The sequence below is a fragment of the Aspergillus japonicus genome (assembly GCF_003184785.1).
Source record: "Aspergillus japonicus CBS 114.51 unplaced genomic scaffold BO86scaffold_4, whole genome shotgun sequence".
Classification (NCBI taxonomy): domain Eukaryota; kingdom Fungi; phylum Ascomycota; class Eurotiomycetes; order Eurotiales; family Aspergillaceae; genus Aspergillus; species Aspergillus japonicus.
The window spans coordinates 123,098-146,818 of record NW_020291641.1 but is presented as its reverse complement, the minus strand read 5'-3'; the positions used below and the strand labels follow the sequence as shown (position 1 = coordinate 146,818).

General features: G+C 52.5%; 5 protein-coding genes across 5 annotated transcripts; 2 read left to right on the top strand and 3 right to left on the bottom strand.

Moving 5' to 3' along the window:
* The first annotated feature begins 578 nt into the window (after positions 1 to 578).
* BO86DRAFT_137210 (telomere maintenance protein PBP2) lies at positions 579 to 2,693 on the top strand. The gene is made up of 3 exons (XM_025666156.1): positions 579 to 1,330; positions 1,395 to 2,286; positions 2,351 to 2,693. The coding sequence occupies exons 1-3, from the start codon at positions 824 to 826 to the stop codon at positions 2,371 to 2,373; spliced, it is 1,422 nt and encodes a 473-aa protein (XP_025531828.1). The 5' UTR covers positions 579 to 823; the 3' UTR covers positions 2,374 to 2,693.
* Positions 2,694 to 2,821: 128 nt separating this feature from the next.
* Positions 2,822 to 3,754, bottom strand: BO86DRAFT_453104 (uncharacterized protein; the record flags this gene model as incomplete). Its single annotated transcript, XM_025676969.1, has 2 exons — positions 2,822 to 3,375; positions 3,562 to 3,754. 2 exons carry the CDS (start codon positions 3,752 to 3,754, stop codon positions 2,822 to 2,824), a joined length of 747 nt encoding a protein of 248 aa, XP_025531827.1.
* Positions 3,755 to 4,184: 430 nt separating this feature from the next.
* On the bottom strand, positions 4,185 to 9,324 carry BO86DRAFT_453103 (FG-nucleoporin NUP159). Its single transcript, XM_025676968.1, has 3 exons — positions 8,931 to 9,324; positions 8,180 to 8,861; positions 4,185 to 8,126 (listed from the first exon to the last, which is right to left on the bottom strand). The coding sequence occupies exons 1-3, from the start codon at positions 9,015 to 9,017 to the stop codon at positions 4,345 to 4,347; spliced, it is 4,551 nt and encodes a 1,516-aa protein (XP_025531826.1). The 5' UTR covers positions 9,018 to 9,324; the 3' UTR covers positions 4,185 to 4,344.
* Positions 9,325 to 9,525: 201 nt separating this feature from the next.
* Positions 9,526 to 10,859, top strand: pup1 (proteasome core particle subunit beta 2). The gene is made up of 3 exons (XM_025671130.1): positions 9,526 to 9,806; positions 9,896 to 9,943; positions 10,071 to 10,859. The coding sequence occupies exons 1-3, from the start codon at positions 9,681 to 9,683 to the stop codon at positions 10,713 to 10,715; spliced, it is 819 nt and encodes a 272-aa protein (XP_025531825.1). The 5' UTR covers positions 9,526 to 9,680; the 3' UTR covers positions 10,716 to 10,859.
* Positions 10,860 to 11,093: 234 nt separating this feature from the next.
* BO86DRAFT_415468 (class I SAM-dependent methyltransferase) lies at positions 11,094 to 15,784 on the bottom strand (the record flags this gene model as incomplete). Its single annotated transcript, XM_025674907.1, has 6 exons — positions 11,094 to 13,078; positions 13,637 to 14,011; position 14,402; positions 14,732 to 15,387; positions 15,470 to 15,631; positions 15,685 to 15,784. The coding sequence occupies 6 exons, from the start codon at positions 15,782 to 15,784 to the stop codon at positions 11,094 to 11,096; spliced, it is 3,279 nt and encodes a 1,092-aa protein (XP_025531824.1).
* Positions 15,785 to 23,721: the final 7,937 nt, after the last annotated feature.

Below are 23,721 nucleotides of genomic sequence, written 5' to 3'. Positions count from 1 at the left end.
AGTCCCGCAACCTCATCTCTTCACCGCGACATCAAACACCCCCCCCCCCGTTCCCACTTCGCCCATCGACTTCCCCTTATCACATCCCTTTCACATCCGTATCTTTATCTACAACCGCGAGATTCGACCGGCTATTCTCGACTGCCTCAGCTTTTCGAGTCTATCCCTCGTCCATCCTCCTGCGCTAGACACTCCCCCCGGCAGGTGATTGGGTAACCGACGTGCTGTACGTACATACAGCCTGTGCATCTGAGCAGGTCGCGTTTTCTGGCAGGAAAACAAGGAGAAATTGGGACTTTGGGAATTGTTTCAGGCTTCAATCTTGCTTTCATTTCTTCCCTTTCCCTCCCCCACCGTCATCCACCCTCCAGCATCTCAAATCGCCCGGACCCTGAACACACCTTCGTCTCCGTCCAGCATTCAACACCTCTTGCTTCGTTCCATCGTGCCCGATTCGATTGGTTTCTTTTCCTTACTTCCTCTACCTTGCCACTACCTCGCTCTGGTGAAGCTTTTCTGCTCCAAACCAAGGCCCGTGACAATCCAGCATCCTTCCACACTTTCCTCCGTCGACCTCTCCTTTCCAACCTCACTTGCCCGCCATATCCACACCAGTCCTCCCAGTCATCCCAAGCACCAGAATTCCCTCTTCACCCGATCGCCAGCACCAGCAAGTTTTATTGGGAACTCCTGGTGTACATAGTCGATCACATAAAGCAGAAGACAGAAAACAAAAGAAAAAAAAAACCAAGAGAGCTATTCTTGACACTTCGACTTCCTGTGTAAGTGAAGCAAGACTGCAAAGCTTTGGCATACAGAAATCATGTCTGCCTCTCCATCCGCGTTGCAATCGACCAAGCGTCCCTTGGAAGACCCTTCCTCGCCGTCGGGTCCCAATGATCAGCCCGAGGCCAAGCGTCCGGCTTTGGACAAAGTAGTAAAGGGCGAGGAGGCTGAGGCGTATACCGAGGTGAAGACGGACGCTGCAGCGGCTGCCAGCGCCAGCGCTGATGGTCAAGGAGACACCGTGGTTCCTGATGCTCCGAACGCCAAGGGGGCTTCTTCGGAGACGCAGCCTATCCAGTCGACTGCCTCTCACGGAGAGTCGGCAACTGCCCAGTCTGAGCAGCGCCCTCAGGACGAGTCTAGCTGGATCCACATCCGTGCTGTAATCTCCAGCCAGGAGGCTGCGACCGTCATCGGTAAAGGTGGTGAGAATGTATCCCAAATCCGTCGTCTGTCGGGAGCCAAGTGCACTGTCAGCGATTACTCCCGGGGTGCAGTGGAGCGTATCTTGACTGTCAGCGGCCCCCAGGATGCTGCTGCTAAGGTTGGTGGACATTGTATACCCCATAAATTGGTTGTTGGTTCGAAGATGCTAACTTTGACGCTAGGCATTCGGTTTGATCATCCGTACCTTGAACAACGAGCCCCTTGATGCCCCTTCAACTGCCCAATCCAAGACGTACCCCTTGCGTTTGCTAATCCCTCATATCCTCATTGGCTCGATCATTGGCAAGGGTGGTAGCCGTATCCGCGAGATCCAGGAGGCTTCGGGCGCACGTCTCAACGCTTCGGATGCCTGCCTTCCCTTGTCGACCGAGCGGTCCCTTGTAATCCTTGGTGTCGCGGACGCTGTGCACATCGCTACCTATTACGTTGCCGTGACCCTGGTTGAGCAGCTGACTGAACGCTTCGGCGGACCGGCAGCCTCTGCTTACGCTACTCGCAGTGGTGGGCCCGCTGGAGCCGTGCCTGGAGGGATGCAGGTTGTCCCCTATGTGCCTCAACCCGCTGGCGGCCAATACGGTCACCCCGACACGTTCAAGCGCCATCACCCTCACCCCAACCGCGGCGCGGCCGGCAGCTACGGCGTCCCCTACCTCCACGGCCAAGCTGCACCCACTCCTGTCGCCCAGCCCAACATGCCCTACGGCGCAACTCCCCACACCCCGTACTCCGGCGCCGGCCCGCACCAGCCCGCGGCCTACGGCGGTCCGCAGGCTGCACAGCCCCGTGCTGGCGGCGCCGGCGGTCCTGCCCCGGTTGCCCCTGCCGGCGGCGTCATGCCCGGTCAGCCACTGACTCAACAGATCTACATCCCCAACGACATGGTGGGCGCGATTATCGGCAAGGGCGGAGCTAAGATCAACGAAATCCGACACCTGAGTGGCAGTGTGATCAAGATCAACGAGCCCCAAGAGAACAGCAACGAGCGCCTAGTCACTATCACGGGTACTCAGGAGTGCAACCAGATGGCATTGTACATGCTCTACTCCAGACTCGGTTAGTCTTTTGCTTCGTGTTTTCATCTGATATCTCATCCACTAACCAGCCACCGCAAATCCAGAGAGCGAAAAGCATCGTATCTAAACGGGTAGTATGAAGTTCCGCTTTGTTTATTTTCCACACACTTTGGGGGTTCTTTTTTTTTCTTTTCTGACTTGACCACTAAAAACCATCCCGTCCGTCTGGTCTTTTGCTACTCATTTCACAAACTAATGGGCATCTTCTGTGTCTTCGTTCCGGGTTTTCTTTATTATCCCACTCCCGTGGCTGCTTGTATTGTACTTATTGCTGTGTGACCCAAAGAAAAAGGAAGCAGCTTGAATTCTGACCTTAATTTTTCTGGCAACGTCGTCATCATCATCATCATCACCATCACTTCCAACCATACATCCCTAATTATCAACCATACAATCCTTAGAAACCAACCCCAACACAACCCAATAAACCCTTGTGATTACCTAGTTTGCACTGCACCTTGCTAACCTACTAATCTCCATCCATCCAACCCTTTCACCCTCAACACTCAATTCAATCAAACCCCCCTAAACCCAAAATGCTTCAACCCGCCCAACCCCCGCACCGGCGCCAACAGCCGTCCCCGGACCTTCCCGATCGCATCCTGGAACGCCTCCGTCTCCTTGCCAGCCAGATGCACCTCGACGCTCGCCCAGCCAGCCGCGACGACCACCACGAACGCCTCGCCCGTCTCGCTCTGCTCGTGCGTCATCGTCCCCGGCCGCTCCACCTGGCCCACCGCAAAGGACACCGCCCGCTTGCCGTCGGGCAGGTGCTCGGTGACGGCGGCGCGCAGGCCGACCAGGTCGGCGTGCACGGCGTTGATTTCCTCGGGCGTGAGGGAGGTGGGGAAGGCGGGGGTCCAGAGCTCGGTGACCGGGTTGCTGCGCAGGGTTGCTGTGGTGGTTGGGTTTTTGTTCTTGTTGGCATCATCATCAGGGGAGGAAGGGGAAGAGGAGGTGGTGGCAGGGGCCAGGGTGGCGAAGATGGTGGTGATTTCGGGGTGGTCCTCTGGTAGGAAGGGGTGTAGCGTGGTGGTTGGGTTTGCGCCGGTGTGGGCGTCTGTCCAGTCTGGTGGGCCTTAGTGTATTGTCAGGGTGAGGTGGGTGGCTGGAGGGAGGGAGGGAGTTGAGGTGGTGGTGAGGGTTGGTGGAGGGATGGGAGATAGGCAGGTAGGTGTGTAGTAGTGCTGTAGATACGGCACCAAGGTCGGTTGGCTTGGTCGGAGACACAGGGCGTGAACTGAACTGAACTAACCAATCGCCCACACGATCAAACTCTCGTCCTCGACGGCCCGCCCCCAGACGGACCCCTTGTACCCGTTCTGGTGCTTGGTGTTCTGGAAGACCTGTAGCAGGGCGGCGCCCTCGTCGCTGTGGGCGGGGTCCTCGGGTCGGACGCCGTCCTTGACGTGGAAGTAGATGAACTCCGTCACGCTTTGTTCCGACATCTTGTGTGCACGGCTATCAGATGATCAAGGGGGTGATGTAGAGGTTCGTGCCTGTATAGCAAGCTGGATGGTGGCCTGCTGACAGGAAGGGGACGAGTATCACAAATACTGCGTAGAGTGGTAGACTAAGGCTTATCGATGGTGTTCCATGTTGATGTCACCCCAACCTTGGGTGGGATGATGTCAGTGGGGGACCGACGCACTATGGAAACTTGGTGCCTCAGGTTCTCCACTATCAGACCACTCTACTCCGTACATCATACGCATTCCCATCCCCAGCACACCGTACACCAACCTGGGCAGCCCTGCCTGATTACTATATCCAAAACAATCATGAATATCTGAATGGAAGCATTCTCGTACAAGCACGTGCAAGCATTACAATCGAGACCTATGTACAGTGGAGACAGATGGGACGCGCTACCTAACATTCACATTTGCCTGTGTAGGACAACAACAAAAACAAAGGAAAAGACAAACCCCGCCAGAAAAGACCCGCTGTTTTTTTCTCCGACATGACTTTCATAGTAAGTAGCCATCAGCAGAATTGTCCCAAGACACAAGCAAGAAAAGGAAACAAAACACTAGTTTTACAAATCATTCACCGTCCGGACTCGAGACTTCTTCGCCCCAATGGCGCTCCGCAGACTCTCGACAATCTGCTGTTTGCGTTGCACCTTGGCCTTCCATTGCGCCGTTTCCTCTGAGCTGACCAGGTCCTGGACTGCCTCCACATTGCGGAGTCGACTAGCCCGAGCTGACCCGTTGATGCTGGATCGGAAGCTGATGGCTCGGCTAGCCGAGTCGGGAGTGTGGTATGGCCCATCAACTGAGCCACGGGATCCGGGCGTAGTGGGGAATCGGCCGGTGCTCTTCCTCGGCGTCGCGAATGGGGACCCTTCCCGGCTGGCCGCAGGAGCGGTTGTGTCGATGCCCAGTCTCTTAAGCTGAGCCTCCAGGACATCGATATCGGTGCGCTTGGTCTCGGCCATCTCCATCATCTTCTGGATCGTAGTGGTGACGGCCTCAACAGTGGGACGTCTTGTCGCTTGGCGAGATCCACCAGGAGGGGGAACGTCGGCAATCTTGGCGCGGAGAAGAGTCACGGCAGATTCCAAATCAGCTAGCTTCGCCTGAATCTCGGTGGATGCCGACCGCAGGTCTTGCTGCAGGTTGGCGTGCTCTGCGGAAAGAGGTGCGAAGTGCATTGTGGTTGTGTCGGTGTGAGCATCGAGAGTCTTGCGGATACTGGCACATTGACCCCGAAGAGTGATAATGTCTTTACTCAAAAGCTCCCGACAACTCTCGAGCTTCTCTTCCACACCCTGCACGCGCTGCTGCTCAAGAGAAGCAGCAAGCATGACGACAGCGTCATCGAATCTCTCAATCTCAGACAGAACCAATTCTTTGTCCAGGATATCGGAGGCATTGTCCTCCTTGAGCGTGTCGACCCACTGAGGATCTTTGGACGTTTTTTGATAGAGAAGGAAAGAAGACAACGAACGAACATTAATGCCCAAGGTGTCCACCATAGAGTTGATATCACGGTACAGCCGTTCGATTTGGCCAGGAATACCAGGTTTACTCGTCTCGCCAGCATAGTCTTGGTGAGGCAAGAAAGGATCAAGAGTAGGAACAGGTTCCAGAGGCAGTGCAAGATCCGCACGGAGTCTCTCATCCTCATCGTCGTCGGAAAGGGCTTGTGCCTCCTCTTCCAACTGTCTCGCGCGAATCTCCTGTTGCGAGGGTTCCCTCCGAGAAGGCTTCGGCTTCAGTTGGCTCTCGCGTCTTTGGTGTTCAGAAAGAGAGGCTTTTCTTGCAGTGAGAGCGCTGCCCGGACTTTGAGGAGCGCCGAAAGTCTTCTTCCCGTCGCCCTTGAAGAGGCTCTTTGGCGCGGCTCCTCGTACTGGACTGGGCGATCTCGGGAGCTCTCGGTTCTGGAGTGCAGGGAATGTCGGATTGCCCCTGTCACCGAACAACGACCTTGAAGGTTGTGGTTGGGGTGCTGCGGCAGGCTTGGAAGCAGGGGAGAACAGGCCGCCTGCGAGGTTCGCACCGGGCTTGAAATGTCCGGGGAATGCCTTAGGACTTGGCTCATTGGACTCAGACTGGCTGATGTCGTGTGTGATATCCTCTCCGCTGTCAGCAAAGTCTGACTCTTCCCCTTCCTCACTCTCGCCCTCTTCAGAAGCGTCCTCCTCGCCTTCGTAATCATCGCCATCAGACTCGTCTGGAACTGGTGCAACGTCCTCGGATTCTTTACGTGGCTTAGGGATGCTGAAGTCCGGGGGCAATGGAGCCTCTTCGGGTTCTGCCTCTTCTTCATCGTCTGTCTTCTTGCCATTCTTAAAAGTCGTGAAGTCTGGCGGCAAGGGTGCGTCTTCTGCAGGTCCCTTAGCAGCGGGTTTGTTTGAGGTGAAATCTGGTGGTAGAGACGCGTCATCGATAGAACTCTTGGAGACGTTCGACGAGGCAGACGTATCACCGGGCCCGTATGATGCCTTGCTAACAGGGTCTGGTGGTAAGGGTGCGCCCTGTGGTGTAGCGCTAGGCGTACGGGCGTCGTCCTCTTTTGATGAAGTGGTGCTGTCCGCGGGTGTTGAAAAGGAAGCTAACGGTGACTTGGCAGGAGTCGTATTACCGAACAGCGAGAATCCAGGCTTGCTAGCTTGTTGACCGAAGGGATTCGAGACCGGCTTCTGAGAACCAAAGGTCGACGTGGGTGCAGAATTTGTTGTCGTCGAAGGTGCGCCAAACAACGATTTCGGCGCGGAATTTGGGGCCGCCGAGGGTGCACCAAACAACGATTTCGGTGCGGAATTCGTAGCCGTCGATGGTGCGCCAAACAACGATTTTGGTGTGGAAGTTGGGGTCGCCGAGGGTGCACCGAACAAGGATGGGGTAGCCTCCTTGGGCTCGGATTTCTGTTGCGGAGTGGCGCTCTCGTCTTCCATGTCGTCCATCTCCTCAGTTGGCGGGCTGGTCTTGTTGCTGGACGACATCATGTCATCCATTGACTCACTGAAGCCGAACAATCCAGAAGGCTTATCTGGCTTGGGAAGATCATTGGCAGCACTGCCATCCGGCTTAAATGTCGATCCAAGCACGAAAGGACTAGAGCTCTGCCCGAAAGTACCTGGCGACCCGATCGTCTTCTCAGCGGTGAACACGGACTCTGTGCTAATTTGTGCGCCAAAGGGAGATGTGCCAAAGGTCGATGTGCCGGATATCTTAGCGAACGGACTTTCAGTGGACGTTTGCGTAGTGGAGGTTTGCGCAAATGGTGATCCGCCCGCTGGCTTTGCCGACGCGAAAGCACTGAACCCACCTGTGCCAGCTTTGTTGGCAAATGCTCCGAAGCCACCTCCGGAGCCGGAACCTGACTGTGCAAACCCAAGCGAGCTGAGTCCCTTTCCAGGCGTAGATGGTTGACCGAAGGATCCAGACCCTCCTCCCAGCGAGGCGAAGCCAGATGACCCAAACCCAGGCTCGTTCTTTGCCAATGCGGCGAGACCACCCTGGGGCTTATTGCCTCCCAGCACGCTATTCGTGCCGAATGAAGGCCCGGGCTGTGACGGTGATGCGAAAGATGGCGCACCGAAAGAGGACTGTTGAGGAGCGGCTTGAGCAGATGGGCTCCCGAAACCCGGGGCAGTGGAACTGCCAAATGCAGATGATCCCAGAGCCGATGAGCCACCAAAACCTGATTGTCCAAAAGGTGAAGCTTGAGGCTGAGAAGCTTGCGGCGTTGGCTGAGCTGGCGCCTGCGTCTGATCCGCCATACCCTGGTAAGGTACCTTCTGTCGAATTGCGTCCGAATATAAGAACCACCAAGAGCAAAGAATACCCTCGTTGTTGAGTAGCAGCACATTCGGCAGTGGAGTAGAGCTCTCAGCGATGTCTTCGCCTGGGATGGGGGCAACAACAACTTCCTTGCTAGAGAGATCAATACCGAAACCGATAACTGTGGTTTCATCAGTAGATTCCTTGAGTGGCACAGTTGCTCTTTTTGTATCATCTGACACTTCAGTGGTGACAAAGAGTCCAGTGGTGTCCATATCCATCTTGACCAATGGCTGGTCTGCTCTGGTAATGAGGCCCACATCGGTGGATGCCGTTGAAGACACAATGAGGACATCCTTCAAGTGCGGCTTGTAGTCACGCAAGCGTCCAATGAACTGAAAGGCCGGGGTGCGCTTGACTCCAAAGGGCATGCACAACTCAGGCAATTTCTGAATCAAGAAAGGCGCTTGTTTCCGTCGTGTGATGATATAGTATGACGAAGGAGGGTTCTGGCCCATGTCATCCTCTGGTGCGTTTGGCGTGTATACCACAAGGAAGATATCGTTCTCCAACCAAGCAATGGACGAAACTGTACGTGATTAGACAGACAACAAAGGTTTCCTGCTCAATGGTACCACATACCGTGACAATCACCCTCAAGATCAGGGGGGCGCGGGATCACATCCTTTTGCGTGCCATCCGGAGTCATCTGGAAGCCCGTGCAATCTGCAAGCCCGGCCACAAGCTGTTTGCCCTTGTTACTCCAACAGACCGAGCTGACTCCGCTCTTCAGCACTTGACCGTTCGGGCCCGAGACCAAGTTGCCCGCTTTCAAGTCCGCTACCAAAAGATCACCGCCCGTCGTCACCAGCGCAACAAGGGACGAGAGTTCCGGCGCCGGGTTAGCCGCAATGGTGCGGAAGGTGGTTCCATTGGTAGGAATCGACAACGCTGGCTGTGCATTCCCCGACGTCAAGCTCGAGGTGTCAAACACTGACAGTTGCGCGCCATTCTCCGTGGCCAGCAGAAGGGCGGTGTCGTTCGAGGCAAAGGTGACATGTGTGGGACGTGCAGGGAGGGGGATGGTCGCTTGCGGCTGGAAAGGCTTGATTTTGACCTTGCCCTCGGTGGGTGCGGATATGGCGGCTCGGACGGAGTCCGAAGAGGCGACGGAGAGGACGTTGGGTCCAGCAGCAACAATTATGCCTTTGGTCGGTGCAACGGCCAGGAGCGAACATGTAGGGGCTGGGAGAGCGTTTTCGGGCCATGGGGTGGGCAGAATCTGGACGTTGCAATCGCCCTCGACGCCTTTGAAGCCGACGTCCTAGAGACAGCATAGCAGAAGTTAGAAGGGTACTGATGTGAATGAGGAAGCAATTGCAAGGGGACCTACCTCAGCAGTACCCTCCGGAAGCTCGGGCCCCAGCTCGGGGGGAGCACTACCCCCGGCGGGGTTCGATGCTCCAAAGTTGAAAGCCATTCTATATCGGTTGTACTCGTTCGAAAGAGCACGCGGGTGATCGCCTAGTGAGAGTCGCTTGAAAGCATGAGTGGAGGAAGGACTCTGCGGTGAAGCTGAAAAGGAGCGGCGCTGGAGTTGGAGTTGGAGGACTCCGGATGAAGAGCTTCCAAGTGCGCGCGAAAATCGTGGTCACCTCCCCTCGGTGAAAGATGTGGAAAGAAAACAAGTGCCACAGATCGATGGAGTAGAGACCCTCAAGTCCCAGACAAGGGGGTACAGTTTCAAGTCAGAGATAACACGGGCGAAGGACAGGGAAGCGCCGCGTGGGAAACAAACAGATAGTAGTAAAGTAAGTAAGGATTAAAGGTGCTGTTTCCAAAGGCCTCCCAGACAAAAACAGCGGCGGGCGGAATTGCAAGGGTTCGAGAGCGAAAGCGCGCCACACCGCCTTTCTGCCTGAGGCGGTCAAGATCAGGCGCCCGGAGCTTCGTCACTCCCAGCTCCGTCTCCAGCGGTAGGCCGTAGTTGAAGCTTAAGCAACGGAACTGAACCTCTCTCTACTTGATACATCAGCCTACCCTCCTCCTGACACCCTCTATCATCTTCGAGCTCCTGCAATACTGACGACCGTGCCTTTGTCCCCAACACTAAACTAACCATATTCACCTTCACGCCGTCACCATGACCGGCTTCGATTTCTCCAACTACAACCGTAACGCGGCTCTTCACGCCAAGGGCGTGCCTCTCCCCAAGGCCACCAGCACAGGTACCACGATTGTGGGTTGTATATATGACAATGGTGTTGTGGTACGTCTTCCCCCCTCATGATACACGATCTCAGCTCTCCGATGGATAGGCGGACACGAAGCTAAAGTCTACGGTTGTGGTGATTACAGATTGCGGCAGATACCAGAGCTACCAGCGGACCGATAGTAGCAGACAAGGTAAAGAGCCTCGCCGCCTACACACGTCCCTATCGAAACCCATTCACCTTCAATTCCACCACCAAACCACAATCACAAACGAAAGACACTTTGATTAGGCTAATAACGGTTGTTGCGGGAGGAATAGAACTGCGAGAAGCTACACTACATCGCGCCCAAGATCTGGTGTGCGGGCGCGGGTACGGCGGCGGACACGGAGTTCACGACCGCGCTGATCAGCTCGAACGTGGAGCTGCACTCGCTGTCCACGGGCCGGCCGCCGCGGGTGATCACCTGCATGACGATGTTGAAGCAGCACCTGTTCCGGTACCAGGGCCACATCGGGGCGTACCTGGTGGTGGCGGGCGTGGACCCCACGGGCATCGGGCTCTTCACGGTGCACGCGCACGGCTCGACGGACAAGCTGCCGTACGTGACCATGGGCTCCGGCTCGCTGGCCGCCATGTCCGTGTTCGAGTCGATGTGGAAGCCCCAGCTGGACCGCGACGGCGCCGTCGCCCTCTGCGCCGAGGCCATCAAGGCCGGTATCTTCAACGATCTCGGCTCCGGAAGCAACGTCGACGTCTGCGTCATCGAGAAGGACCAGCCCACCCAGCTGCTGCGCAACTACATCAAGCCCAACGAGCGCGGCCAGAAGGAGCGCAACTACCGCTTCCCCCGCGGCACCACCGCCTACCTCAACCAGAAGGTCATCAGCAAGGAGGATATGCGGAAGTATGTCACCGTCGAGGAGGCCTCTGGGGACCCCAACCTGATGGAGGTGGACATCTAGACAGACCCGTCTCAGCCGGGGTGGCGGTCGGCTAGGTGGTGGAGTTGAAAGCGCTATCTAATTCCTTTTTTTTTTTGGAGAGGGGCGCAGAATCATGTCTTTTAATTCTGTATCCGAGAGTCACGCACGAATAAAGCTTTTCATGGATGATATAAAAATGGGCTGCAGTGAGCCATTAAATGCTGCCAATTCTATGCTATGGAAAGGAGTCTGAAAGGGTATCCATGTACAACCAGGGGTATAATAAGTCATGTAGGGAACGTAGAACATCTTGACAAAGCGATACAGAATAACAGGTCCGAAATGCCTTGAACCACAAGTCTCTGGCAATGCGGGATAATATCTCGAGTTCATGTAAACCCAACTCGAAGGTAGATATTAGTTCCCAGTAACCTGGTCACTTCCTTCGTCCCTCCACACGAAATTCGGATTTCCCAACGCTCTCACAACCTCCGGCGACTCGACCTCTTGTACCTTGCGCATGATGTACTTGAACTGCGTCTCACAGAACATGCCCCTCATCTGTCGAGCGCGCACGACGCCAGCATGATACATAGCGCGGACAATGACCGGTTGCACAGGTGCTTGATGCCTTACTAAGTAGACGTACAGCCACTGAACCAATCGATAGGATTGCCGCGGGGTGAGATGCTGCGAGCATGACAGAGCCACAGCAACAGTGTTTATCATATTGAGCGCAGCGTGAGGGTCGGGGTATTTTCTCTTGTCTCGAGGCTCGTAGACCAAGAGCGCATGTTGGGAAGGATCGGGAGGCGGCTGCCATGCTTTCGCCAGTGCGATCTTGAGGGGAACATGCCAGTCGAAGATCCGAAACAAAAGTTGGACCTCTGACCGGTTCCCCGTTCTGGCCAGTTCTAAGGCACGCTCCATGAAAAACGGTGATTCGATGTCTATCTCCTGCGCTATCTTCAATATGGCGGGTGCGAACTGAAGAAGAAGGGTGTACGGCGTTTCACTGTCTCGAAACAGATCGCTGAAAGAGACTTTCGACGTCTCCAAAGCTTTCAAAGCCGCCCTAGTGGTTTTGTTGAGGGCATTTTTGGTCCGGTATGAAAGAGCCAAGATTGTGAGCCCGTTGGCAGGCAGCTCCAACTCACGCGCGTCATCTAGAAGACTGCTCACGAGGTCTTTCTTCTTATAGTTCGTTCGGAAAGCCTGGTAGAGGCTGAGCATTCGTGCCCCCCCTTTCTCAATCGGGAGTGCAGGTGCATTATGTAGAAGATGCCTTGTCCCTATCATGTAAGGCTTTTTATCCTGAGTTGGGCCCGCTGCATGACTCAAGTTCAGAGCACGGAAGACCCAAAGGCGCAGAAGAAAACGTTGTTGAACTGACAGCCCAGAATGACTCGATGTTGCTGGAATTTGCGATCGTGCGTCGACCCACGCCTCTGCCTTAGGGATGTCTCTGACCGTGGGGACTGAAGTCAGACAGTCATGCCACCTGGACAACAGATGCTGCTTCTGAGCCAGAACTAAATACTCTGTAACCGATATGATAGTTGCACCTACTGCATTGAAGTGAAGCCTGTGGAAGAGTAAAGTTGTAAAGGAAGGATCGATCTCATCCCGGAGCTCGTCCGGAAGTTCAAGCCAGCGGATGATGAACCGTGGGCCCCAGAAGGCACAGGTGGATCGAAGATGCCGAGCATGAGCGAGAATCCTGTGTGCCAGCCTCAACTCAGCAAGTACATTCCGCTCCCAGATGATTTCAAGCCATAGATTGGCTGTGTCCTCGTCCAAATTCTCGTATTTACCGCCCTGGGCTGTAGAATCAAGAACATCGCAGATTTTCTGGTATGCTTCCATCACGCCGCTTGGGCCATTGTGTTGTGTCTCGGCTGTCGGCCAATCCGTCGTGGCGACCACCACATCGGACAACTTCTGCAAGGTCCCGATGACCTGCAGAAGCTCAGATGGAACTATCGCACCGACTCTGATAGCCCTGAGAATGCTCGCAAACAATACAGCACGCTCTTGTGAGTCTGTCGCGGCTTGAACAAGGTACTTTGTAACAACTGGGAAATTCCCGGCTCCTGGAGTATTGAGTGTTCGATGATCCAGAAACAGAGACAGCTCCTGGGCGTTTGATTCGCCCAGCGCAAACCGCGAAAAGTAATGATTGAATATTATGCGACTGTAGCCCGGCTCATGCTGAAGGTTGATATCCATCGCATTTATCAAACTCGTGACCTCCTCGAGTGACGGGCAGGTTTCCAAACGCGTCCTCAAAATGTCTTTGAATGGGAGGAGTTCGCTATCATCTGCCGATTCTGATAGGCCGTTTAACTCAACGAATCCGGTTTGATCAGTGACCACAGCGTCGCGCGGGGAAAGCGAAGCATCTGAGAAGCGGGCTAGCTCAATAAGCAAACCGTTCGGATCAATTAAATGTGAAAGATCCCGCTTGGACCACTTTGGGAGAGACGCCGAAGAGCCAACGGGGTCCACGAATCCGCTGGAACCGACCACATCACTGTGAGGGTGTGAAGACGCAGGATCCGCTAGCATGTCAACATAAGTGCTTGGCTTATACACCTCGCCGCTATGTGATTGAGGAGAAGAGGCATCAAACGACTCAGCCAGGTCAACGAATCCACCAAGATCAGAATCCTCAACATCACACCCTGAAGAACCAGGCTCAGACTCCGCCAAGCTAGTCAGATTCACGAATCCGCCCTTTTCATCCAAGTTGCCGTCGGGTAGTGAAGGAGGGGGAGGAGGAGGAACAGCTTCTGATAAGCTGCCCAAGTCGACAAACCCGCCCGGATCTATCGTCTCACTTTCGACTGACAGAGGCGCAATTGGAGCGCGCGGCGGGTGTGAATCGTAGTGCGAGAGCCCTGGTTGAAGTCCGTGACCACCTGTCCTCGTTATAGCAGCACGAGTAGGCTCCATCTGACCGAGTTCGACCGAGTGGGTGGCATCATTGGGAGAAGATAGTGGTGAAGATGCCGGCGCGGGATCGCCGTTCCACAGGAAATGTTGTCGGCCTCCGCGCCCGAACAGATGGGGATCCGGGGGCAGCGCACCGGTCATTGGAGCGAGCGCGCAGTTTTTTCTCTTCGCCAACCGTCGTCGAGCCTCCAATGGGCCCGGGACGCGGCTTGCATGGCGTCGTTGACTCTTGACGAAGCTTCGGAAGGTTGACGCCAACAGATCATCGCTGATCCAGACGTGGTCGATTAACCCCGACGATGATGAGGCTGGATGTACAGCATGCCTGTAGGCATGTCTGCCGAAAGACATAAGGCAATCGACATGTGCGAGAAGGGAGGCTGAGCTTGAGTTTAGCCTGCTGAGATTGATTTGGGACAGCGGGCGGCGCGGGATTTTGATAGTGAAGGAACCTCTTGGCCGGTTAGACCGCGGGCCCGGAGATCGCAGCGCAGCGGATGAGTAATCACACAATCCTGATTCCTCATTCGTCGCCCCTGGTGATTGCACTCGCCCTTGATGAACGAGCAGAAGTACCACTGGATACATACAACCCTGACTCAGCCCAGAAAATTGTTGCATTTTGGCATGATTGTAAACCCAAAAGTCTTCTTCTACTTTCCTAGAGCTGTGGCCATCCATTCTGGTGTCGTATCTGCTTTTTGAGTACGCCGGATAAGTACGAATGACAATCGAGGCTACCTGCTAAGAACTCCCCAGGTTAGACTAACACTATAAGCCAACACCGTCTTTTCCTACAGTCAGATACTGCGCCATGCACTACTCGTAAGTGATAGTATGACATGTAGATGTCTATATATGTACAGGAAGTGAGTTGACCAAGACACGCCTCCCAATGCACCAAAATCTGTGCCGCAGTGGTATCGTATGCCATACGCTCGTCAGCCAGCGCCAGCTAACACATAAAAAAAGGAATAAAAAGGAACCAATATGTCACAGGGAAGAAACGTAAGCCAATGATATGTGAAGCTTCATGCCGCTAGTAGTGGTAAAGGCAGACCAGAACCAAATCAGCCAGTGAGTGGTTTTCTGCCTGTCACTGCATAGAACTCGTAGTAGGCGTGGACGTTGCGATTTTGAATGCTTTTCCGAACATCGACCAGGAACACTTCGATCTCGGGCTTCGACCACCCCAGTATGGCGAGCGGCTTGTAAGACCATCCCGCGACCGCTTCCAGCAGGTTTGTCTCGCTCCAGGCCCCGATCTTCCTCAGGTGTGGATCGGATGACCACGGATTCACAGGAACCATAGCCCGATGTTCCTGCACGTCTTCGAACCCGACTTCTCGCATCCAGCGTGCGAGGCGATGGGCCACTCGGAATTGTCGGGGCGGGTCCGAGACCTGGCCGGAGCGGTGGTGCAGGTCCATGAGATCTTGGAGGGCATAGTCGCTGAACTTGTCAGGGTCCTCGGGAGGCATCGTACCGTCGTCGCATTTGAGCCGGGAGTCGAACTCGTGGCATTCCATATAGCCGCCCGGCTTGAGGTGCTTGTGTGTTTTCTTCAGCAGATCCTTGTACGACGGTAGAGATCCTATCAGATGCCCCGTGTGGATGAAGTCGAAGTAATTCGGGTCCCACAGCCAGTCCTCCTCCGTGGCATCGTCGACGAGGAAGTGAACATTCTCAGGGACTTCAAGTGGCTGAACGGGCGAGAGATCGGTTCCTGTGATCTCGGCTTCTGGGAAGTCGGATGCTACGGGCGAGACGCGGCAACCATGTGAGTTGATCGATCGGATGACAGGTAAGAAGGGGAAATCTGGAGGGGAAATCCTTACCAATCTCGATAGGCCATATACCAGAACCAGTACCAATGTCGAGGATCCGTTTTGGGCGTTGGACAGGTGCGAAGTACAAGCGCCCGTGGTTGACTAGTTTGAGCATGTGGTGTTGCATATCCATCCGATCTAGTTCCTGTTCATCGTTCGGGTACAAGTATGCTGGGGGAATGCTGTTAGATGGGGTCCGTGTGATTGATCCTTTGCAAACGTACATCCTTCATGGTATTTATGGTATCGTCTTCCATGCTCCATAGGATAATCCGTTACGCTTGCTGTTAACGACTGTGTCTCGCTGCCATAGTCAGTCAACATCGGTATAGACTTATGGAAAATAGAACCCCGAGAAGTTCAATCGACTGTCATTGAGTTGCAAAATATGAAATGGGACTTACTCATCACGATTTGATGCCTGTGCCATTGTTCGTTAGTAGAGGCTCGATGGATTCGGTTTGGGGGCGGGCAAAGTGTAGGTGGCGACTTGACGAGAAAGCAGGTGCGTCAAGGCAAATAGCAACAACAAGGACCACAACGGCAACAAGGGAATGAAGTAGGGTTTCTTTTTCCACATAGAGCTAGAGGGAAAGATATGCTTACGGCCGACCTTGTACCAGCCATTGTCGTGGCAGACTTAAGGAACAAGACTTTTAGGGGCCAGGTCTCGAGTGGGGTGAACTTGGTAGTAGTAGGAGTAGTAGTAGGAGTAGTACTAATAGTAAAAGTAGTTCGCATCCAAGTCTTGGGCTCGGTAAATGTTTCTCAGATGATAATCAATCAAGGTGAGGAGTGACGACAATCACGCCTCCCTCTCCAGCACTTAGCCATAAAGTTTCTTACGAGAGAAATTTGGGCAACAATGTGGTGGACGATGGCGAGGAGGGAATTACGAATTGTCTGATGTTGTACCGATATAAAGACTTGCAAATCTGGAAGTTAGGATCTAGGGACCTTAGCCAGATCTGGAGAACTGCTAGGCAGTATTTTAAGTTTTCTAATTTTGATTAGCTACCGGCCACAGCCTTCTTCTCCCTTAGATGACATTAGCTAGCTAAGCAGAGGACGAGAAGGGAGGGGGGGCAGTGATGGACAAGGTAGTAGGAGACATCGGCTGTCTTTTCCTCTTCTCCTGGTAACCTGGACTGACCCGGCAGCCTGGAATAAGTTTGACTTAATGAGGAAGAGGAGGGGGGAAAGGATTCGTCTCCTGATGTATAACTTAATTTGACAGGATTAAAACGGATGCCAATAAAAATGATAATTCAAAGTCATAACAATTAATGATGGTAACACTCCTGTTCATAGAGAACAATATTATAGCCCCATCAAATACGTGGTTTTTCAGGCCTGATAACTAACTTCCAACAGGAGGTTACTTCCTGTCATCTTCTGGTTTCTGGTATGTATGTACTGTGCATACAATGCTGTACTTACCACAAGTTAGTGCTCTCAGCAAGGCCCCTCATCCCGGAGGACGGGGCGTTATTACGCTCCAGTTACCGCTGCGGCCCTGCGAACCAAGTGGGCGGTTCGGGCGGCGGGACAAACAAGCCCAGCAACCCAGATGCATGCAAAGCCCCATCAAGAACTTGCCGGTCATTATTCAAAACATAATTTTTTGGGTTTTCTAAATTTGACTAAATTTGACTAATTTGACTAATTTGACTGATTTAGTACCCCGTGCTGTGCTGTGCCTATACTACCTTGAATGGTGAAAGGCACGATGGACATACGTACTCGTACTTTCTATTAGTCTCGCTCTGGATTTCCTCCGCACTTACTACAACGTATTTACGGATAATTATCTAGTGGCTTGCAGCTGTAGTAGGAGGAAACCGGAAATCCCCCTTCCCAGATATCTAACAGTAGAGCCGAGAGTAGGGCCGGGAGGGGCGGACAGAGAGAGAAGAAAATTTACAAATGAGGAAACAGAGCATAAGAACAGATGAGGGAATCGAGAAAAACTGGGACAAGAAAAAGAAAAAAAAAAGATAAAAGAAAACAAAAAAAAAAAGACCAAGTGTGTCTCCGCTCACCCTGAAGCAAGACAAACTGAAAGAGAGTGGAACCCAAGACATTGAGCCTCGGAGGAGAGAACAGAGAAGAAATTCCGCCTTGCCCGGAGAGATGATAAAAGACCGAGCTTCGAAGTTGCTCACTTCACGGGGAGGGGGAACCTCGAATTAGTCCCAAGCTTATTGCAGGGATCCCTGGATCGTTGGGACAGATATAGGCATTCCTCCTAGAATCCTTGGTTCGGGTCCGACGTCGCTTAAGGACCAGGATCATGCCATGGTAGAGTTTACGCGGAGCAATTGCTAAGAGTGGGAGTGTTCACTAGTTAGTAGTAGCAGAGAGGGAGGGGTAAAAGGAGGAATTGAAGAGGAGCTCAAACTGAACAAGTTCATTATATCTGTCGAACATCCCCCACAGCTCTTTTCTGTGTTTACTGTTTGGTTTGACAGTCCTTATATGTGGCTTGTCTTATCCTTATTTCTTTTTACTATTGCACTACTCATCGGTACTCAAGCACTAAGTAGCCGGTAGAAGAACATCAAGCTAAAAGCGCACGGGCGTCCCAGCCTGTCGGGTGCGTCCTGCAATGGGGTATGTACAGTACATACATAGTAGTACGTACATGGATGGTATTGTTACTCACGATGACAATCGTTGTGGAGAAAAAGGCTCATTACACTATAGATTAGACTCGCTAATCAGAGAGAGAAGGAGGGAATTGAAAGGGGTTCTCTCATCTACCCTAGCTGAAATTTTGGCCCAATAGCGCAACAGAGATATACCCGACATCTGCAACCCGATACGGAGATTTATTTACTAGTACTGAGACAGTGGCAGTCTGTCAGTTTGTTCAAAGCTGCAGTGACGCATTGTCTTATCACAACACCAGAAATCTCCGCATCCATCAGAAGGGAAAGGAAAGAAAAAGAGATAGGACGGGTATTGTACTTCGGAGTAAGGCAACAAGCTGTAGAGGGGTGCTTGTACGACACTGGGAGACAATCAAGGGTGCTGGGGGGTAGGTTTGTGGAAGATCTTCAGCAAAACTACCCGGGATCCAATGGCTGTTGGTGCCACACGGCTGGAAAGTCCCATCCTTGGATCGCTCCCACATTATCCGACTGGGCTAACTACTGAACACTAAGTTACCTCTCACTAATAAGGCCTGTTGCGCGTATGCAGGCTGCATGATCCTCGTAAGACCACCTCTGCGTAATTTTTCCACGACGCGACCAAAAGTTTAATAGATGAGAAACGTCTGACTGTAGGCTTAGGCCCGGCAAAGCCAGACTGGGAGAGCAGGAGAGTGAAGCGACTAGACTTGGCTAGTCTTACGACCTGCGCTTCCGTGTCTGACAATCCTCTTCACCACCCCGCTTAGTCAAAAACTTCTGCATTTTGGAAGAAAAAAATCTAGTTCATTTTGAACATGAGCATCCGAAGACACGGCCTTCCCGCTCTTTTACAGTACACTGGCCGAAATGGATAGGAGGCACGGAACTACCGCCGTATCCAGTCTGTCGGATCCTGGCTGTCGGATCCTAGCTGACCCACACAGTCTGGTGGAATCGCAAGCATCGCATCCTTCGAGTGGCCTCCCTCGCCAGCTCCGTGTTGATGCCTCCACTATTTCAAATTCAAAGGTCAAACTCCACTTGCGGTTATGCCGGGAAGCTCCCGCACGCATCTGGACGCGAAAGCTAATCGTCGTTCACCCTTACCCTGAACCGGTTCCAATGGAGTTTGCTCGTCGTCAACCCTGTGGGAAGCTTGCGGCGACACAAGAGTCGAGGTAGCAGGAATTGGCGAGATAAGATACACAGCCTATAACTCCGTAGCTTTCAGAGGCATGAGGCATGAGGCATGACACTGCAAAGTACTAGATGGTAAATCGGCTGTTAGCCTTTGTACAGCAGACAATGTTGCACATACGCAGTTGTGCGTACTGTACATGAGCACACACCTGAAGCAGAGTATCACCGGGCTTGTCTCGGCCGGCTTTCATGCCTAAGTTAGTGCTGATTTCCAACATCGTACGACAGTCGCATAAAATCTGAGTTAAATTTCTGGTCATTCTTTCAGGATTCTCGGGCCTTCCCAGCGGACACGGTGCGTTTCCACCGCGCATACAGGATGCATCTGCGGGGCGGCGATCCAGTTTTTTGAACAGCCGATGGAGACGGGGAGGAGGTAAATAGAGCACGTTAGGGTATGTACAGTACAGTACACAGGACACAGGTACTCATGCGGTGACAATGCGTACAATGGGATTCTGGTCATGTTACGCACAATGCAGCCTCCACGTTGCTTGTCACAGTCCATATGCACTTCTTGGGGATGGCTGTTTGGGGATGGCCGTTGGTTAAGTGAAATTTTGGACCATAGTCCAGGAGGCACTTTTCCCGGCAACAAATTCTGTGGAAACGGTGTCATGCATCCCACTTACTGCCTGGTTGCTGCCAAGAGAGAGCTTGTACGGAGTAGCATAGTTTGAGTCACTGCAAATGGTGGTGGATCATCGAGGTAAATCTATTTCCGTTTCCGGATCCGAGCAGACGAACCCCCAAGTACAAACTTCGGGCCTTGAGTACCTCGTTACCATAGTACTGCAATGGCCGGTCAAGCATTTTTTTTTCTTTTCAATACGTACCAAGATCTAGTCTAGACCATAATTTGCCGATCTACGAATCAGATCCCATGATTCACTGTCTTTTTCACAGTCAATCGTCAGAGTACCTCGCGGAAGTGAACATGACACAGTTTAAACTATAGCAGCTTATCAAACGACCCAACGTGAGCAGTGAAAGAAAATTTCATTGGAAGTGCTGACTCCTCACTTGTAAAGATTTGAAACTGTATGTATATGAGCTGAGTGAGCCTGTGGTGTTCATGGGAGGGGGTTAGAACACTCAGCTCAGGCTCAAAGTCGTTACTTCCCGATTCCGAGAGTGCCCCCATCTCCGACCCAGGACTTAGACTACGGGGCTTTGCATCTTCGTCGACCATGAACTGAGGGACATCACATGAAGCTAAGGCTACAAAAGCTCTATGTTCATCGTGGTGGATACCTCTCGCTTTTAGTCGACTTCAATGATGAGTAACGAGGCAAGGAAAGTCTCCGGGTGTCAGATCTAGAACTCCATAACCCGCCTGACATTTGATCGGCTTCATCATGGATCTTTTAGAGTCCTGCCTAATCCAGGTGCATTGACTCGTATAGGTATGGCGGGGTAAGGTAGGCAAAGTGACAACTGTCAATACCAGTCCTGTGAAGGCAGCCTAGTTGGCGTACCCCATCGGACGGAGCTTAGGCGAAGTTAATCTGGAATCATGGATGACAGAGACCAACTGCCATCTTGCTCGAACAAATTCAAGTGATGTCACATCTACTCCTTATAAGGCAACTTGTGTCAGTGTGACAGTCACTGTGCGGAGATAGATATCTTTGTCATGAATGCTGGTCACGCGAAGCGGTGATGTTATTTGGCAAGAACCAGAATGATGTGAGTGCGTTTGATAGGATAGGCGGGTAGATTGCACCACAACCCTGAGCCCTTCAGGCGGAGGGAGCAAGGAGGCCGTCGGCAAGACAAGGGAGAGCAGGGAAATGGAAGAAGGAACTTGCACGCTGGTCATGGCAACAATCGCTTGAGTGAGAGAGACTTTCGGGATTTGAAAGGCCCCTAGGTCCCAAAAAAAAGCACTCTCTAGCTTGCAATGCTTTATTTGCCAACCCTACTACTGGTCTCACTAATGCTTAGAATAGTATAGCAAGTGACCGGCCGGAAAGCTACTGCACCATGAGAGCATAGCCATCAGGGAAAGGACAAGTCACCGCAACGGCTCCTAGATCCCTGTCTTGGGACTCTTCTTCGCCAATGAGCAGCCAAAATAGTGTTGATAGCGCGTGGGTCTTAATGCTGCATAGAGCTCGGCTCGTTGTTCCTGCCCGATAGTCTACTAAGGCAGACCATCCGACAGTCCGACTCCTCGCAACTGGGTCAAGCACAAGGGGAATGGGGCCGGTTCCAGATAAAACAACGGGACACTAGACTAAAGGGAAAATTTAGATGATCTTCCACCAGAACCCCATGTTCGCAACCACTGTTCCAGCCTATGGCTGTCCTCGGCGTAGGGGAGGAAGCCGCTCGAAGTGATCCTCTTTCCCTCCCCAGGGTAGACACAACTCTGTTGATAGCTCCATCTCGCCTCATTTCCGACGCTTCGCCGACTGGCTCTTATGAACAAACGCATAGGATGGTTCCTATACGTATATGTACACAGTAAGTCCTGGGAGCCACAGTTATTTCAGCATCACTCAGCATGTCTAACCAATTTCTGCATCGAGGCAATTTCAAGACTGCATCCAGCAGTGGACAGCTTAAGAGCAACAAATAGATCAAGTGGAATTGCATCCTCGGAGACTTTTCCAAATGAAGGGGAAAATTGAACCCTTCCACGCATTGTGAATGTACTGACTGTGCCAGAAGCAGCTCAGTATGGAGGTCCCGCCCTAGACTTGACAAATACTAGACTAGTGACTGTTGCTGGCGAGGTTGACGCACATCCGTCCTGATCGGGGAAGATTGTCGAGGCTCAAGAGAACAATAGAAGAGCAAGGGCACTATGCCAAGAGTTAGTTCTCTAGCTTTTCACCACCATGATGCACAAAAGAGGCTTTGCACGAATCAGGTGGGCCTCCACCATGCTCTTTGTACCACCTAATCACTTCCTCCTCCGCATGAAAGGGCTATGTATGTGCGTATGTGTGTATTTGCAGGGGCTGTCCTTTGAGAGGGGCAGTGTAGAAAAGACAGGGCATCTAGGCATCTAGGCTTCTAGGCTTCTACCGAGAGCAGGGTTGCCTAAATCTCCCGGGAAAAGATGCCTGCCAACCCCTGCAAGACCAATACCACCAATATCACCTTTCCGTAGGCATGAGCCATCCCAGCCTGCCGGATCCCCACAGATTTTAGGACTCTAAAGACCTGCGCAGTCCTTTTGCTTATCTTCCGGTGGGAAACGTTGAATATACCATGTATGTGTGACGTACTGTATGCAATAACGTTACAGTTTGTATGTCACTAAAATCATACTATGAATGAATCAACAACTACCCCCCTCCTCCCCGCCACACACACTTATTATCAATTGCTCCCAATCCTTGCCTTGCATATGGCTATCTGCAATCATCTCGATACTGGAAGCTTCCACCATGTTATGGAAGGTAACCTACAATGACTCTCACCGAAAGGGGACTGAACGATAATCACTCGCGTTAATGGGCTTCTTCGCTCGCCTACACAGTTGGCCTCAGTAAGTCATCATGCACCGACAAATCAAGTTCATATTGCACATGCGGCCTGCTTAACTTGAAACATGAAAGATGGGGTCAATGCTTTCTTACTCCCTCGACAACCAATTTGGAACGGGCCAGAGTGTCCCCGATCCCAATCATCACTGCGTGCATGGCCCTATTCTACCAACTGTACGCTATCGTGAGCTCCTACTAGGTACAATAGGTCTATACCCAAATTCGGTGGATATTCTAAAGCAACAATAACCTTCCGCCAAATACATGGGAAACGCTTCTCAAGGCCTCAAGTCTCCATCCGAGCAGGAAAGCGACAAGTCAACCACTCACTGCTTTTCACAGGGTCTACTCCCTTGTCAAGTTGCTGATCGGAGCTGCAACCGAGCTTTTGGTCTGGTAGTTCCTCATGTATGTGTCTCGAAGTGGCAATCGATTACATCGCTGTTCTTCATACCATCGCCACCCCTCCACGTTCCGCCCACAGGGGGTGCCTGGGTGCTTGTGGTTTATTACATAGTAATTGTAGCCATTGAAAACCCTCTCTATGCCACATGGGCTCTTCGATAATGGAGTCCCAACGTCGTATGACGTCAAACATTAATCTATCAATTGCCCATGTGCTTAGTAGCCTGCTTGGTTGTGCTGCGGTCGGTCTTAGTTGCGCTGCTGGTCTTCCAGCCATCAGATACTCTAGTATACGACTCTGGGACAGGGGACGATGTATATTGTCAGGAAAGTTGCTTATTCGATGTACTGCACGGAGTACAGGGCTTGTATGTCTTTTCTCCTGGGGCAGGAGTTCTTCATGTTCTTGTCTTACTTTAATTATTTGTGCCAAGATTTAGTGGTCTTATAATCTTATCATATCGTGATATATCTCGTAACCAGGTTATTTAAGGGGTTTGAGATTGTCTGACAGTCAGCT

Bases quoted from the DNA above. Each gene is read 5' to 3' on its own strand.
- pup1 (XM_025671130.1), top strand. From the start codon at position 9,681: ATGACCGGCTTCGATTTCTCCAACTACAACCGTAACGCGGCTCTTCAC. The intron at 9,807-9,895 runs GTACGTCTTCCC...TGGTGATTACAG, and splicing joins TATATGACAATGGTGTTGTG to ATTGCGGCAGATACCAGAGC. The intron at 9,944-10,070 runs GTAAAGAGCCTC...CGGGAGGAATAG, and splicing joins GACCGATAGTAGCAGACAAG to AACTGCGAGAAGCTACACTA.
- BO86DRAFT_453103 (XM_025676968.1), bottom strand. From the start codon at position 9,017: ATGGCTTTCAACTTTGGAGCATCGAACCCCGCCGGGGGTAGTGCTCCC. The intron at 8,862-8,930 runs GTAGGTCCCCTT...TGCTGTCTCTAG, and splicing joins TTCCGGAGGGTACTGCTGAG to GACGTCGGCTTCAAAGGCGT. The intron at 8,127-8,179 runs GTATGTGGTACC...AATCACGTACAG, and splicing joins TCTTGAGGGTGATTGTCACG to TTTCGTCCATTGCTTGGTTG.
- BO86DRAFT_137210 (XM_025666156.1), top strand. From the start codon at position 824: ATGTCTGCCTCTCCATCCGCGTTGCAATCGACCAAGCGTCCCTTGGAA. The intron at 1,331-1,394 runs GTTGGTGGACAT...CTTTGACGCTAG, and splicing joins CCCAGGATGCTGCTGCTAAG to GCATTCGGTTTGATCATCCG. The intron at 2,287-2,350 runs GTTAGTCTTTTG...CCGCAAATCCAG, and splicing joins CATGCTCTACTCCAGACTCG to AGAGCGAAAAGCATCGTATC.